The sequence below is a fragment of the Oryctolagus cuniculus genome, chromosome 5, assembly GCF_051225735.1.
Source record: "Oryctolagus cuniculus isolate XC-2025 breed Fujian yellow rabbit chromosome 5, ASM5122573v1, whole genome shotgun sequence".
NCBI classification, from domain to species: Eukaryota; Metazoa; Chordata; class Mammalia; order Lagomorpha; family Leporidae; genus Oryctolagus; species Oryctolagus cuniculus.
The window spans coordinates 18,532,309-18,549,432 of record NC_142871.1 but is presented as its reverse complement, the minus strand read 5'-3'; the positions used below and the strand labels follow the sequence as shown (position 1 = coordinate 18,549,432).

The window sequence follows — 17,124 nt, the reverse complement described above, 5'->3', positions numbered from 1 at the left end:
AGCCCCGAGAGCGACATGAGGAAAAGGGAGGGGCATGATTTCATGATTTCAAGCCTGAACTCCCTCATTGAATGATACCTTCCTCCAGGGGCAGCCACTTTCCTAAGAGTTTGAAAACTTAATGACCAAAACAAAGAGTCCTCTGCCTCCCCAGATGAGGGCACGTCAAATGCCAGCCCCAGCCTGGCAGCAAGAGGATGTGAAATTGTCAGGTGGTTTCCTCCCACGCTGCGGCTCTTTCGCCTCCCTCCCACTTTGCTAGATTTGCCTGCAGACGGTAAAGCCGGCTGGGCCCTGGGGAGGTCGCGGGCCCCAGCAAGCAAATGCTGCAACACTTGGCTTGGGAGAATTCAAGCTCTCCAATACCGTGACGCAGCTAATAGCAGGCCTCCAATGCAAGCCACCATCTTCTTAAAAAGTTGAGGGACTTTTCTTCAGGCCAAGGGTCTAAGGACTGCGTATTCAACTGAGAGATCCAAGCTGACATCTCTCCATGCAAACACTCACAGTTACACACACACACACACACACACACACACCCCGTGGAGGCATGAGGATGTACTTGGAAATGGATCTCTATGTTGCTAGTCAACCAGAGCTATCATTCAATGCACATTCAACGCTGGGGGGCCCCAGCCCCCGGCAGGGCGGGGAGGAGGGGCAGCAGGAGGGCTCCAGCCCTGCAGAGGGGCTATGGCAAATAGGTCCAGGGCTCACCCTGCCTGGGGAAGACCCCGGTCAGCACAGGTTGGCTCTGACCCCACTGTGCGGCCCTATCCAGGCCAGAGAAGAAGAGCTGCAGGTATGGAAATCAGAAGGCATTAGGAAAAGCCAGAGTGCAGAGCACCACAAACTGCTCTTTGACCCCTGGGGAGCTCCTCCTTGCTTCAAACCTCCAAAGAACACGAGAAATCCCTTCATGAGGACAATGCATGTGTTTCTTTTTTTTTTTTTTTAAGATTTATTTATTTATTTGAAAGGCAGAGTTACAGAGAGGTACAGGCAGAGAGAGAGAGAGAGAGAGAGAGAGAGAGTATCCAACCGCTGGTTCACGCCCACAAATGGCCACAATGGCTGCAGCTGGGCTGATCCGAAGCCAGGAGCCAGGAGCTTCTTCCGGGTCTCCCACACGGGTGCAGGGGCCCAAGGACTTGAACCATCTTCTGCTGCTTTCCCAGGCCATGGCAGAGAGGTGGAGTGGAAGTGGAGCAGCCAAGACTAGAACCAGCACCCCTATGGGATGTCGGCACTGCAGGTGGCGGCTTTACCAGCTATGTCACAGAGCTAGCCTTGAAAATGCATGTGTTTCTTTCAAGCATTTGTAAAATAATCACCTTGCATCTTAGCATGTCAAAGATGAGAACATCATTTAAAGTTGTTTAATTCAGCTTCTGAATTGTGTAAACAAGACTCTAAAGAGGCCACACAGCTGGTGGGCTGAAAAACCCATGTGGTTGCATGTGGCTACTTCAGTTTAAACTCAAACTCATTCAAAGGAAATAAAATTTTAAATTCAGTTCCTCAGTTGCACTAGCCACATTTCAAGTGCTTGACAGTGGGCAAGTGGTTGCTATAAAAGACAGTGCAGGTCTGGAACTTTCCATCATCTCAGGCAGTTGTCTTGGGAGTTGTCTACCTGGGCTGGTAGACGGAGCTCAGATGTACAGGCACTAACCCATGTCCATCCTCTGCCTCTGACCTCCCTGGTTTCCTGTATGGGACACAGAGATTCTGCAAGACTGTGTGGCAAGTGCAAGGCCCGGCTTCCCAGGCCCTGGTTTGATGCTCCTTCCACATTGCCCTTAGAATTCTCATGAAAGTTGACCCACTACTTCTGAAATGATTAATGAAGCCAGCACTTCTGCTAAGACGAGCCCAGTGGACTCTTTCTGTTTTGCAGTGAGGAAATAGAGGGGTTTTTTTAGGTCATTTGGGTGTTAGCTCTATATACACAGTTCTCTTTTATTTAAATGATTCAAGGACAGGATGTGTTTCATGAAGCAGACAACTCGCGTGTGCTCTGAGCAAGTACTCTCCCATTTCTTGTACAATGTACTTGACCTGTGCAATGGCTTGGATATTAGACTGACTGCCCAGTGTCCCCCAGAGGCCCAGCTCTTAAAGGTTTGGTCCCCAAAGTCTTACATGAATGGTGTCTGAAGCCGGGACCTTTGAGAAGGGATGGGGTTGAATTGCATTGTTAGCGTGGAGCCCCCAATTAAATCCTCGTGGCTTCATAAGAGAACACACAGATAAGGACAGACGTGCTCAGCGCCACCTCGGGACTCTGCCAGCAGGAAGGCCTTAGGCGCCACCTGATCGCCCCACCAGCCCTTTCCTTCCTAGGTAGCCTGTCGGGTATTTCATTGTGTTGACAAACAGTTAACTGATACAGCATGACTCATCCTGTCAACCTCCAGGAAAGTCAGCCTAGGCCTTCTTGGTTCTGCCAGGATGAACAGCCTTAGGCTAAACATTGTGCACACCATGGCATAGTGGGTAAAGCTGCCGCCTACAGTGCCAGCATCCGATATGGGCGCCGGTTCATGTCCTGGCTGCTCCACTTCCTATCCAGCTCTCTGCTATGGCCTGGGAAAGCAGTGGAAGATGGCCCAAGTCCTTGGGCCCCTGCACTCCTGTGGGAGACCCAGAGAAGCTCCTGGCTCCTGGCTTCAGATCGGCACAGCTCCGGCCATTGCAGCCAACTGGGGAGTGAACCAGCGGATGGAAGACCTCTCTCTCTGCCTCTGCCTCTGCCTCTGCCTCTCCTCTCTCTGTGCATCTCTGACTTTCAAACAAATAAATATAAAAAAAAAAAAACATTGTGCAGCACAGGGGAAAGAAGGCCACAGAAACATCTATAGGTGGTGGCATGATCAGGAAATATGCCAACAGAGGTCAAGGTCTGGCTCCAGGCAGTATGAACTTTGGCCAAGTCCATCATGGCCCTTATTGTGCAACTGAGAGGGTCAGATATAAGACTTGATAGGCCACTCTAACGTTCCCTGTGCTAACCGGACAGTGGCTAGCTGCCTCCCAAGAGGAAGAGGAAAAAGAAATTCCTGGCTGCGAAGATGACATTATCTATAATTTCTCATTCTACAACAGTGGTTCCTAACAATTTAGGGATCATAGACCCCTTAAGTGTCTGTTGAAAGTTACAGCTCTTTCCCCCCCCAGAAAACACACACATGGATGCACACAGGCCATACTGTGTCTGTCGTTTTGGGCCATTACTGGCTTGGCAGATGGGCGGAGCTATGAGAGAAAGAAAGAGGAAGGCTTCTAGAATCTGAAGATGAGAAAACAGATCTCCCCTCCAGATTCCAGAAATGAGTGAGTTCTGCTGACGCCCTGATTTGAGCCCAGGAGACCTGGGTCAGACTGCTGGCTGCCGGACCTAGAAGAGAATACACCTGTGTTTTAAGTCCTGAGCGGCAATTGGCCTTGCTGGTCTGCAAGGGTTCACTAAAACAGGACTTCCCAAAGACAAAGGCACAGGCTACCACGGGGCCCCAAGGAACAGAGGCACAGGGCACCGCACTCCCTGGAGGATACGGCTGCCAACAACAGGAGACGCCCATCTCATCCAATGAGGCTAGGAAGGAGGCGTGTCCCAACCACTCTTCAAGCTCCTCCCCAGCCCTCCAGGGCCCGGCAGTTATCCCCTTCAAAACCAAGAACAGCGCCTGCAAACTGCAAACGCTCAGTGAGGAGAGCGTCCAGGAACCATGTTTCTGAGGTTAATGGATGTTGAGGTTATGGGTAATAATTCTGAGTTTAGACCACACATTCCCTGTAAAGGGTGAGCGCCACTTGGGTCTCTCTTCCTCACTGAGGACCACACAAACCTGGAGGGACCAGGGGCTGTTCAAGCACCCATGGGAGGACACAGCAGAGGGCACTGTAGGAGAAGGGGCAGAGGATGGAGCCCAACCTTGAATCCTACTCTCTCCCAGAACCTGTCTTGGAAAGGAACAAACTTTGCAATCTGTCCATTTTTCCTACTGGGACACGAGGAGCAGGGGGAAAGTGTGTGTGTCCAGACATATGTACATTTGTGTATGTCAGTGCATGCAAATATCGACACACAGATAGATGTGTTCTGGAGAGTTGTGTTATGTTGGTACAAGTGGATGAAAGTGTTTATGCACTGACACATTCCTTCTTCATAGTAAGTCTCAGTGGAGACTTCCACTTGGAACCCCCCAGATTGAGCATGAATGGATTAAAATGATTACAATGGGGGGGAGGTAAGGGTGTAGGAGGTGAGGCTAAATGGGCTTACTCAGAACATATGACAGTCATGTGAAAACAGAGGATGTGGTTTATGTTTGAATTCCAACCAGTAACAGAGGCTGTCATCAAAAGAAAACTTTTGCAGGCCACTCTGTCCTAATAATTCCTAAACTCTCTGGACCCCAAAGAGAGCCCTGACACTTTCCTGGAGGCCCTAAAGAAGGCTTTTTACCCTGCACCCATTCTTCTGTTTCGATTTCTAACCTCAGACTCATGTAATCTCGGGGCTGGGGAGTTCATTGTTTTAGGTGATAATCGTCTCACACTCAAAGCCCACTTTCTATTGAAGCCTAGAGAGAGGTGCTTTATCCAGAGCACAGCAAAGCTGTGTTCCCTTCCACACCTCTGTCAGACTTTCCAGGACTCTGAGAACCTTATAGCTTCTTGAAAGTCCCTTGAAGTTTCCAAAGCTCTTAACTCGAGCAAGAGATTATGAACTCACCCATCTAGTGCCTCCAGGGAACACGGGCGAGACTGTAATGATGATCCTGTGAACCAAGCTCCTAAGTCCCAAGGGAAGAGGAGGATCCATTGATGGTTAAAAATTGAGCAAGCAGGGCCAGGCATTTGGCGCAGTGGTTAAGACACCATTCTCAGACTGCCCGATTCTACTGCAGTGCCTCCATTCAAGTCCCTGCTCTGCTCCCAACTCCAGCTTCTTGCTAATATACATAGTGGGAGGCAGCAGGTGTTGGCTCAAGCAATTGGATACTTCCTGCCCATGTGGGACACCTGGACTGAGTTTCAGGCCCCCAGCTTCAGCCTGGCCGAGCCCTTTCGTTGTGGGCATTTAGGGAGCGAACCGGTAGATGGAAGATTTCCATCATCTCTGTAACCTCTCTGTGCCTCTCCCTGTCTCTTTCTGCCTCTCTCTGCCTTTCAAATTAAATTGAGTGTGCTGGTGTTGTGGCAAAGCATATCATATCCTAGTGCCTGAGTTGGGGTCCCAGCTGCACTTCCAATCCAGCTCCCTGCTATTGTACACCTTGGGAGGCAGCAGATGATGGCTCAAGTACTTGGGCCCTTGCCACCCATGTGGGAGATCCAGGTAGAGTTCCTGGTTCCTATTTTTGTCCTGGCCCAACTCTAGCTCTTGTAGGCATTTGAGGAGTGAACCAACCCGTGGCAGATCTGTGTGTGTGTGTATGTGTGTGAATCTGCCTTGCAAATAAATGATAAACTAAAAATTGAACAAACACTCTGAGTACACAGCACACAGAGCATGTAGGGACAGCCCCCAAGGTTGGGTCATCTTGGGTGAACCACTTCAAACTTGTGCCTACACAATGCCAAATTCAGAGTGAGCCCAAACCCCAGGGAAAACTCCCGGATGCACTGTTGACACCTTCAACGCTGCCAAGAACTGCTTGACTGGATTCCCAATTCAGCTTTAGAAAAAGGAAGCACATACAGTTAAAGCTGTGAGTGAACAATTTCCTATGGCTCTGCCCTTTGCCCAGCGGTAACTTAGCCAAGTGGGAGAACGATGCACTTGTCCGAGCCACACCCCTCCTGACCCAGCAGGGAGTGTGGGGCAGCTGCAGAGGCTGGCACAGCAGAGCTTAGCCAAGCCAGGAAGGATAACCATGCAGGCACGGTGCTCACAGTCCCAGGACACATGAAGATCCCAAGACACGAGTATTCACACAGTTGTATCGGCAGCTTAGGAGACCACAAACACATCTCAAACTGAGCAAGAAAACCGCAACCCCACCTCCTCGGCAACCAATGCAACCAAGTACATCTTCCCATCGGATTCTCATGACCCAGAGGGGAGTAGAAGAGACTCTGTTGGCCTCAAGAAACAAGTATTACACGGCTTTGGCAGTCACGCAGCTGGTAGGGCCACGCTCCAGACAAGCAGCCACATCTGCCAAGCCCTGCTCTCCCAGAAGAAGACTGGATTAATGTAAGAACAGCACCCACGCGCTGGACACCTACTCTGTGGCAGGTCCCATGCTGCTCCAAACATCCACCCTCTAGGGAAGTTCTAGCCCAACATCACCCACGGAGAAAATGAGGCTCAAAGAGGTTAAGGGGCTGGCTTATGACCATTCAGCTACGAAGAGCCAGAACAGAGACTCCAAACCCCATCCACCGGTCCCAAAGTTCTTTGGACCAAACACAGAGAAGAGGGACAGTTCTCTGGCTTCCTGAGAACACACACTCCCTCCCCGCCACTCCCAACCACGGGTTGAAGGAAAGCTACCTCATCGCCACGTTGCTGCCATCAATCACGATGGGACGCAGGGAACTGGCGGGGTCTCCACAGTTCTCTTCTGGAGCTGGCCCCGGGCCCCACTGAGCAGAGTCTGGGGCCCCACAGGAGCCCCGGGGGACAAGCAGGGGCGCGGACTGGCTCTCCTGGGCCCCAGGGCGGCTGCCCGTCCGGATCAGCTCCTGCAGCACGTCGTTGACCAGAGCGCCATCACCCAGCTTGCTCAGCACCCTGGCCACGTCCTCCTGGCTGTAGCCCAGCTTCTGGAAGAACTCCATCTTGCTTGGGCGCTCCATGCTAAGCCAGCCGGCACCTGGAGGGGGTCCTGCCCCCAGCTTCTTCCTCGTGGGGCCCCGCAGGCATGCACTAAAGAGAAAAAGCATCCATCAGGTATCTTCTGGGCACGGGTTCCTGAGGGCGGTGCCATGTGTCCTCCCACCCTCCCAGTCGTATCTATCAGGAAATCATGTCAGTCTGGGCCCCTTGGGGATTTTCAGTCTCGGTGTGGGTGGGGAGCTGCAGGTGCAATCACACAACTTTTGCACTCACTGGGGCTTTCGCCCCACACCACATCCCCACAGGGAACACCCGCCAGATACCAGGGTGGCAAGGGCTGAGCAGGGCACCCAGCAACCCGGACAGGCCCCAGAAATGCTTCCGAGGCTCTGTAACAGGCTGAATGGTGTTTACCTGATGCCCTAAGCCCCAGTACCTAACAGTGTGACTAATTTGGAGAGGAGGCCTTTCAAATGAGGTCAGTAGAGTGGTCCCAATCTGATAGGACCAGTGTCCTTGGAGGAGGAGGAAATTTGGACACAGACACACAGAGGATGATAACATCAATAAGCAGAGATGGGCAGCCAGCGACGAGCCCAGGAGAGAGGCCTCAGAAGTAATCAACCATGCCAACACCTTGACCTCCAGCCTCCAGAAGTGTGCAACCATCCATGTACTTCCTTATGGCAGCCCAGGCATACTAACACAGGCCCCTTGAGTCATACGGGGGAATGCCCCCTGGCCAATTCTACTCCCAGGAAGGCAGGGTTTCCAAATTCAGCTCTGTGCACTGGCACAGATTGCTCTGCCAGTTAATTCAAACCACACTGACCCTGGAAAATAGAAGGTCCTAATGCAAATCTGACCCTTCCCATCCTGGCATCATTGCTTGGCTTACAACTGTGGGTGGCAGGGAAAGAAGGGGGCTGTAGCCTACCACACAGTCCCAAAAGAAAGGCGATGACCAAGCCAACAAGAAATCTCAGGAAAGACCAGACCTCTTTAAAAAAGTTATTTATTTATTTATTTGAAAGGAAGGTTACAGAGAAGCAGAGGGAGAGAGAGAGAGAGAGAGAGAGAGAGAGAGAGAGAGAGAAAGTCTTCCATGTGCTGGTTCACTCCCCAAATGGCCACAATGGCTGGAGCTGGGTCAATCCAAAGCCAGGAGTCAGGAGCTTCTTCTGGGTCTCCCACACGGGTGCAGGGGCCCAAGGACTTGGGCCATCTTCCACTGCTTTCCCAGGCCATAGCAGAGAGCTGGATTGGAAGTGGAGCAGACAGGACTCAAACTGGAGCCCATATGGGACAACAGCACTGCAGGAGGCGGCTTTCCCAGCTACTCTACAGCACAGGCCCCGCCTCCCTCTTTTCTACCCTCAAAGATCTACATCTTTCAAAATCATTTTAAAATATAGACATAATCGTGAACAATTCGAACAAGGCAGAAGTATAAAAAGAAGTCTTGCATGGATCCCCAGCTCCACTTGCCTCCCCTGCTGTTCGCAGCCTCTTAGCACTTCCCTATGACTTACTTGCATATCTCATAGATACACACAAATATTGTTTCAGGGTTGTTTTGCTTTACATCAGTAGTGTCATACTACACATATTACCCAGCAACTTGATTTTCTTACTCAGAAAATGCATTTGGGAGGGGGGAGGTACCTGGCCAGATGGTTGAAGCACTGTTTGGGAGGGCTGCATCCCATATCAGAGTACCTGAGTTGGAGTCGCAGCTCCAGTCTCAATTCCAGCTTTCTACCAGTGTGCACCCTGGGAGACACCAGATGCAGGTGGGTTTCTGCCAGGCATGTGGGAGACTTTGGCTGAGTTCCAGTTCCTGACTTCAGCCTGGCCAGCCCTAGACATTGTGGGCATTCGGGGAGTGAAACATAGGAGAGACAACTCTCTCACTCAAATAAGTAAATAAAAAGTGCATCTGGGGAATTTTACATATCAATTTACCCTCTATATCCTCAGAATTTAGTACAGAGCCTGGCACAGTTGAATCTCAAGCCTATTTGTGGATGGACGGATGGGGCTCTCTGGTGTTAAACCACGTGCCAAACAGTGGACTGTAGGTAGTGTTCCACTTTCTGCTGTTACAAATCCTGCCCTGTGGACATTCTCGCACATCTGTCCCCCCCCCCTTTTCTCAGGGTCACAGGTTCATCACCTTCCACTCCACCCCTATCTGACCATTCGCTGCACTCACACCTCTCCACCAGGTTCCTTCTCTGGCTTTCTCTTACAGTGTCCCCCAAGAGTGCAGGAGCTGACCAGCATGCCACACAGAGAGAGGCATATGCTGCAGCCCCTCTGGCTCACCTCCCACTCCACCTTGGCCCGCTGACAGCAGGAACCACCGCTGACCACTGACAGTGCCCACTGCCCCCAAGTCACCCGCACCTTCCACGTTCCACGTCCGACAGCGTCTGCACTTCTTTGCCTTATACAACTTCCAGACCACTTTTTCTTTCCTTTTTTTTTTATGAGAATGAAACATTTCCTTTAATACTGGATTCTTTTTTAAAATTCATTTGAGAGAGAGAGAGAGAGAGAGCACAGAGAGAACTCCCATCCTCTGGTTCACTCCGCAAACGCCCAAATAACAAAGGTTGGGCCAGAATAAAACCAGAAGCTGGGAACTCCATGCAGGTCTCCCATATTGGTGGCAAGGACCTAATTGCTTTGCCTTCTGCCTCCCAAGGTCGAGGGCCAGCACCAGGAATAGAACCAAAGTACTCCAAGGCTAAACACCTGCTCTAAGGATAACCCTTTATGGGACTCTCTCAGGTTACGTCACTTGGCCTGATTCTCTTGCTACATCTTTACAGCTCTCTCCTCTCTGCTCACTTCTTCAATGTTAGGATCAGCCACTATATTCCAAGGGGCCCAAGCTGCATGTCTGCAGTACTAGGCACACAAGTTACAAATCCATGAGATAAATACCAGGCAAGCCACTTAAATAAAGTGCTACAAGTACTCAGAACATTGTCACTCAACATTTTCTAAATCTCTATTTCCAATGGTTCTTAATAATACTAAGATTTGGGCCAGCACCGCAGCTCACTTGGCTAATCCTCCACCTGTTGTGCCAGCACCCCAGGTTATAGCCCCGGTTGGGGCGCCGGATTCTGTCCCGGTTGTTCCTTTTCCAGTCCAGCTCTCTGCTGTGGCCCAGGAAGGCAGTGGAGGATGGCCCAAGTGCTTGGGTCCTGCACCTGCATGGGAGACCAGGAGAAAGTGCCTGGCTCCTGGCTTCGGATAGGCACAGCGCACTGGCCGTGGCGGCCATTTGGGGTATGAACCAATGGAAGTAAGACCTTTCTCTCTGTCTCTCTCTCAGTCTAACTCTGCCTGTCAAAAATAAAATAAAATAATAACAATAGTAAGATTTAATTTGCTTATGCCACTTCTCATCCTCTCACAAGTACATAAGAGAATTATTCTAGAAACTTCATGTCATGGCATTTCAATAGTTTGAATGCAGAAACAGATGTAAGAATCCATCTATTAGGGGCCGGCGCTGTGGCATAGCAGGTAAAGCCGCCGCCTGTAGTTCCGGCATCCCATACGGGCACTGGTTCAAGTCCTGGCTGCTCCACTTCCGATCCAGCTCTCTGCTATGTCCTGGGAAAGCAGAAGACGGTCCAAGTTCTTGACTCCTGCACCTGCGTAGGAGACCCGGAAGAAGCTCTTGGTTCCTGGCTTCAGAACAGCACAACTACAGCTGTTGTGGCCATGAAGGGAGTGAACCAGCAGCTGGAAGACCTCTTTCTCTCTCTCTCTCTACCTCTGCCTCTCTGTAACTCTGCCTTTCAAATAAATAAATAAATATTTTAAAGAAAAATCCAGCTATCCTCTATTAACATTAATTTGCAAAACTCTAAATCAGTGCTGGTCTTCTTAGTAAATTGTTTTGTTTTGGAAAGTAAAGTTGATTTTTATAAAGATGTCATTTATATTCATGTAATTGGCTTATTATTTAAAAATAAATGTATTTTTAGTTTATAACAAAGCACATATCAGTAGATATAAGCTATATAAATAAAATCTCTTTGAGATTCTTAATAATTTTTAAGAGTATAAGGTTCTAAAACCAAAAAAGGTTCTCCTTGAATCCACAACTGTCCCAACAGTTATTTTTATGTACCTGGTCCTATAGACACATCACCATTCCCTCTGTCTTTCTCAGTGCCTTTTTTTTCCCCCCAGTGTCTTTCCCCCACTCAGCCTGTCCCCCTCAGACCCACACCCTACTGCTCAGCTGCCCACAGAGCCACAGTCCTGCCTCTTCACCCCACAGCGGCAGAGTGGCCTCTCTCACCTCAGGCCCCTGTGGCTTGCAGCCAGCATCCTATTTCAAGTCGGTCCGCATCACCCCCTGCTCAGAAATACCCTCTGCTCCCTGGTGGACTACAAGAAGGACAGCAAGGTCCTGAACAGGCTGAGAGCTGCCTGACGATGCAGCTCCGACCGCACCCAGCCACCTCACCACCCACCACTGGCCCACTGACCCCTTCTCTGGACCCATCCTCTCCCTGCTCCCTAAGCATTCCAGCACCTTCTCACTGCTGTGCTGCTGCCCCTGTGGGAAGGCTCTTTTTGGCTTAGTCAACTTGAAGATTCAGCTCACACGTCACTCAGCGGAATGCACAGGTTAGGCACATACACACCCTCTGTTAGAACATGCTGGATTGTCATCTGTCGATTCCTCCAGAAACGCTGTGAATCGCTCAGCCATTCCAATCCACCTCAGAATCAATGTATCTCAGGAGTTTGGACACACTCCTGTTGAATAAATGTCCAAAGACAGGGTTAACTTCTTGCCTTGCATATTTTTTCCTTGTGCTTCCAATCACATTGAATGGCAGCCCCCTGAGGTCCAAGGAAGAAATCTCAAAGTCACCTTCACTCCTCTCTTCCCCTCACTTCTACATACACTGATCACAAGTCCTGTTTCCTGGGCCATTTTCCATAGGCACGGTCCACAGGGCACTCGCACCCCACTGCCCTGGTCCATCTGATCCTTCACGGAACAAACCCTTGAGAATCACCTACGAGGTATCAGCACTGGTCTGGGTCCCAGCTCTGTAAAAACAAAATGATACTCAATCCAGTTTCAACTCATGCACCATCTGTTCAGGAAAACAGATGGAAAATGGAAGCAACAAGCTCTGAACCATAAACAAAAGTACAAAACATTCCATTAGAAAACTGCACTTTCAAAATACAGGAGAGGAATGACTTCTCTTCCTCTGAGGGCGAGGGAAGGCCAGAAAGACCCTCACAGAACTGGACAATGAAGGAAGAGCACAGACTTCCGCAGGCCAGAAAAGGGTGGCCTCACCACCCATGGACTCCTTTCGGCGCCATGATGTCCCACCTCCAATGCACTTGCCACACACACCCCCCACAGCTCTAATCAGGTCAGTCCACTGGCTGAAGACTCCCACATCTCCCCCAAAGCGCCCATGTGCCTCTGTCCTACACGGGGGAAATGGCAAAGCTCCCCAGCAGGAGCGGGAAGGCCCCCACCCTTGGGCCAAGCTGCCCTCTAGCCTCTTGGCCACATAACCTTGGTCCAGCTTCCCCTCTCTGTGATCAGTGAGCAGTCCTCTCTCAGGGTCGCTGTCCCTGGGGCCTAGGGTCCAGCTGTGGTCCGAAATCCATGGAGGAAGAGGACACTCACCCTGCCTGGCAGACGGCCTCACACCATTCAGGCTCTTTCCTCTGCCCTAGAACACCTGCTCCCTCCAACAGGCTAGCCCCATCGCACACTCAGGCTAGCCCCTGGCACACCCTCCATGAAGCCTTCCCAGTCCTAATGGCCTCCTCCTCACTCCTACTCCATCCTTCCTCTTTATGTGTGTGCCGTGTTGATTTTAATTGGGCAGGGGGGTGGGTGAGAGAAAAGACGGGAATACCAAAGCGGGCGGTTGCGTGGGCCTTCATGCTCTGCACACTGCCTTCACCTTGGATCCCTATTTGAACTTCCCACTGTCCCTGGAGGGGAGACAGGGCAGATACACCTCCTCACAGGGGAGGACACGAAGGCGCAGGGAGGCACCCAGTACCCGCCCTTTTAAGTAGTTGTGTTCAGGAAGGCGCCTTGCTCTTGCGGAAGTGGAAAAATGGGTCAGGTGCCTTCTCTTTGGTCACAAAGCAGCAGCTGGGAGGAGAGTCCGGGTTCCTTTTGTCACCTGGCACTGTGGTGTGACAGAAAGATTTATTTATTTATTTGAAAGTCAGGCCTACAGAGTGATAGAGACAGATTTTCCATCCACTGGTTCATGGACAGGGCTGTGCCAGGCTCCAGAATGAAAAGACTTGGGGCTCCCACCTGCGTGGGGGCAGGGCACGTGGCCCCCAGGGGCCCCCCGGCCACGCTGTGGCTTTCCGCAGAGCCCACCCAGCACGTCGCACGCCAGGAAAGCTCCACCGTGTGAGGCGGGGGCGCCGTTTCAGACATCATGAACACGGAAAGAATCCGCCTTCTGCACGGGCATCTCTACCCCCTTGAGACTTTAAAATTAACTTCGTTTCCTTTAAACACGTTCTCAAAGGGGCGGGCGAGGCCGGGGGCGGGAATGGGCGCTCAGCCGCCTCCCCAGGGGCCGCGGGGTCACGTCAGATCTCCGCGCTGCCACCCTGCCAGCTGCTGCTTTTTCCTTTCTATTTTTAAGACCTGAAAGTATGAACAACTTCATCTCGGTTTTCCTCCTCAGCCCCTGACTGGAAGTCACCAACAGCCCATCCCGTTCGTAATCGGTGAAAACCTTCAGACCGTCCCGTGAGCTCTTGCGGCGTCCGCGGTCACGTGGCCGGAGCTTGTTCCGCACTGGCCTTTCCCACCAACGTGTTGATGACCTGTCGGTTGCAAAGATGTTGGCTCCCAAACCAAAGGCGAACTCTGCGACGGCCCCTCGGCATCAAGGCCACCAGGGTGGGGTCCAAGGCCAGGGAGGGGCGATCAGACCAGCGCCCCTTTCCTCTAGAATTAGACCATCCCGACGGAGGGCCCCCCCCCGGCCAAAGGCCTGTGACCTCCGACAGGAGAAGCCCGAGGAGGAGAAGAAAGGAGAAACGGGAAAGGAAAAGCTGCAGCTGAGGAAACTGACGGAAAGAGGGGCTCCGAGGATCCCACAGCTCCTACCTGGGGAGACGAGGCGCCCACGGCGGCCACTCCCGGTGCCCGGGCCTGAGGGCGCCCCCTAGCGGCCGCCCGCTGCTCCCGCCCCCACCCACACACTTAACCCTGACCCCTGCTCCCAAGTCCCTTCCCACGTGACATTCCCGGCTCCACAGGGCACCCTGAGGAGGACAAGGCTGGCCTGCCCCGGCTTCCCGATGGAGCCCACGCAGAAGTCTCTGGTGCGGCTGGGAGCTTGAGGCGCTCAGTGGAGTTGTCAGTTCCGCTTTGAGGAAGTCACAGACAGACTTCAGCCCACAGGAATCGCATTTGTTTGTTTGGTCTGGCGTCTTTTTTTTTTTTTAAGGGACTTTGTAATTTTTAAAAAATGTTTGTGGAAAAATAGACGTCACATAGAAGTTACAATTTTAGCCCCTTTACGTGCTCAATTCAGTAGCATGAAGTATAGTCACATGGCTGCACAACCCTCATCACCATCCACCTCCGGATCTCTCTTCACTCTGCAAGACTGAAACTCGGTGCCCATTCAACAGTAACTGCCCTTACCATCTATCCCCAGGCCCCTGGCAAGCACCATTGTACTTTCCAAAGTCTCATTCCTGTGCGGTGGCTCTAGGGGCCTCGTGGGAGTGAAATCAGTCACCTTCTTGAGTGACTTGTCTCAGCAGGTTGGCCTTCAGGTTCATGGCTTCCTTGGAGGCTGCATAGCACCCATGCTGTGTGGATCCCACCTTGTGCTGGTCCTTTCCTGCGTGCATGAGCAAACCCCGAGTGGGGGGCGTCCCCCTCGGACTGACAGCAAAGCTGCTCTGGCACACTGGCCGTGCTTCCTCCTCGAACCTGTCTCTGGCTTTTCCTATGGCTGTAGGTTATCCTGGGAGGTTGGCCGGGGGCGGGGGGAGTTAGTGGGCACACATTAGTATTGCAGGCCTGCCCCCTACTCCAGAGCAGTCTACCCTACCTCCCGACCTAGCCATGTGAGGCGTCGGCACTCTGGGCTCAGCTGAAGCTAGCCTGGGTGGGGGCTGGGGGACAGGGCAAAGCTGAAGTTTCTAATGGGTCGGGGAATTCACCAAAATGGGCCATCAGATTAAGATTTAGCCCAGTTTCCTCTTCAGCCTTCTGGATGCCCACAGAGCTCTCCTCTGCAAGAGATAATGCCCAAAGCCCCTGACCCGCATTCAGCCTCCAGCCGGACACGCGCAAACCAACCACATCTGGTCTGGGAGACCAGGAGAGTCAGTTCCACTCCTTCTCGTTTCCTAAGAGTAACCATGTGCAGAGACCGCAGCAGGCAGTTTCACTTGCACCAAAGCACTTCCTCTACTTAATCTCACATTAACCGCCCGAAAATTAAATACAATTTTGCTCAAATAAGCAAGGATTTCACCTAAAGGAAACTGAAGACGCTCACCTGATTAGTATTAATTTTTTTTAAACTTGAGCATTTAAAATAGTTGCAGGTTTGAGCAATCGGATATTTCAGGATGCTGCTCACTCGGTCCTGCTCCCAGGGCTGCTCTCCCTCCCGCACCCCCCGGCCAGTCTCCCGCCTCCTGCCCCTCCCCTCCCACCTCGAAGCCCAGGCAGAAGCCTGCCCACGACTGGCACTCACCGGCAGGATGTGTCCCGCTGTCTTCACGGTGGACGCTGGCCCCGCTGCCTGCAGCTTTCACTCTGACACTCCCACCAGCAAGAGGCCAAGGCTAGCGTGATGTCCCTGGAATCAGGGACCACGCCACCACTGGGAGCCTCCTCATGCCAGCACGCTACTTCCTGCACGCCAGAGGAACCTTCATCTGCGAAGGTGGTTGTGCTTGGGGTTTTAAATAAAAAGGAAAGGAAGAAAGCAGTCAGTGAGGGAGGGGGACTTGAAGTGTGCGCCCCAGCGTGAGTCACCGACTCCAAGTTCAACAACCACATGCAAAATGAACTCTGCAAGGGCAGTGTGCTAGCCACGGGAGAGTCCAAGAGAAAAAAAGGCCTAAGAGTCTGCGAGGGAGAACTTTGGTTTCTCATTCCAGCTCCTGTCTCCAGCTGGAAGAACACGGAATCCCAGGTGCCGCTAGAGGAGGAAAGCACCACGCACTACCCAACAAAGATGCAGCGTGCAGGAGGGAAGAGCAGCGGGCAAGAGAGGGAGCCCAGGGGGCTCTGGGTAAGGGGCCGTGTGCAAGGAGGGCTGCATCCCTTCCTTCACAAAAAGCGGGAGTCCCAAGTGAATCATGGAGTCCTTTGGACGGGGGGCTCAGGCTCAGGAAATCTGTGACCCTGTGGCTGCCCTGCAGGGCGTGGACAGCTGCTTCTCCCTCACTGTGCCAAGTGCAGGTGGTGGGGCCAGAGCCCCATCAGACCACAGCATTGGACAGCCCGTCTCACTGACAGATTCAGCAGAGACAGGCAATAGACCCAGAACTCTGTGTGTATTTCCTGAACTTGGAGGTGCTCATCAGCAACCATCAGGATCAGCGGCCCACCTCCCAGCCTGTTCAAGTCCTCATCCTCCACTTCTGATCCAGCTTCCTGCTAATGCACACGGGAGGGAGCAGATGATCGCGCATGGTGGGTTCCTGCCCGCCTATCCCAGTGGAGTTCCTGGCTCCTGACTTCAGCCTGGCCCAGCCTTGGCTGTTGCAGCCATTTGGGGAGTAAACCAACGATGGAAGATTTCTCTCTTGCTCTCTCATAAATAAACAAATCTTTCTAAAAACACATGTAGAATGGAATAATTGAAACAAAAACGCAGGGAAAGGCATTTGGCACAACAGTTAAGATGTTGCTTGAGATGCCCATATGCGGTATCAGAGTGTCTAGGCTAACCTGGCTCTGCTCCCAGTTCTGGCTTCCTGCTAATGAGGACCTGGGAAGCGACAGGTGATGGCTCAAGCGACAGGTGATGGTTGGGTGTGTGCTACCAATGTAGGAGGCCTGGAGTGAGTTTCTGGCTCCAAGCTTTGGCTTGGCCCAGCCCCAGCTGCTGTAGGCATTTGGGTAGTGAACCAGGAGATGGGAGTTTTTCTCTTGCTCTTGAGCTCTCTCCCTTTCCAATAAATAAAATAGAACTTTAAAAAAAAAAGTACAAAGTGAAATCATTAGAAGAAAAAATAACATTCTAATAGAAAGCTAGATTGCAATAGCCGCTGCATTGGAACCCTAATTCCAGCTTGAATTTTCT

General features: G+C 51.9%; 1 protein-coding gene across 8 annotated transcripts in view; it reads right to left on the bottom strand.

The window, feature by feature from the left end:
- The window catches only part of ZC3H12D (zinc finger CCCH-type containing 12D), a 38,048-nt gene extending 21,379 nt beyond the window's left edge, over positions 1-16,669 (bottom strand). Inside the window, exons 1-4 of one of the 8 annotated variants that reach the window (XM_089333643.1) lie at positions 13,953-15,440; positions 13,584-13,666; positions 11,473-11,587; positions 6,509-6,883 (exon numbers count right to left, since the gene is read on the bottom strand). In XM_089333643.1, coding sequence (XP_089189769.1) covers positions 6,509-6,883; positions 11,473-11,540 — 443 coding nt within the window. In that variant the 5' untranslated portion in view covers positions 11,541-11,587; positions 13,584-13,666; positions 13,953-15,440. Of the gene's footprint in view, positions 1-6,508; positions 6,884-11,472; positions 15,441-15,564 lie in introns of those variants that run through there. The other 7 variants (XM_089333641.1, XM_070073457.2, XM_051836824.3 and 4 more) reach the window with 7 other exon arrangements.
- Between the last annotated feature and the right edge of the window lie 455 nt (positions 16,670-17,124).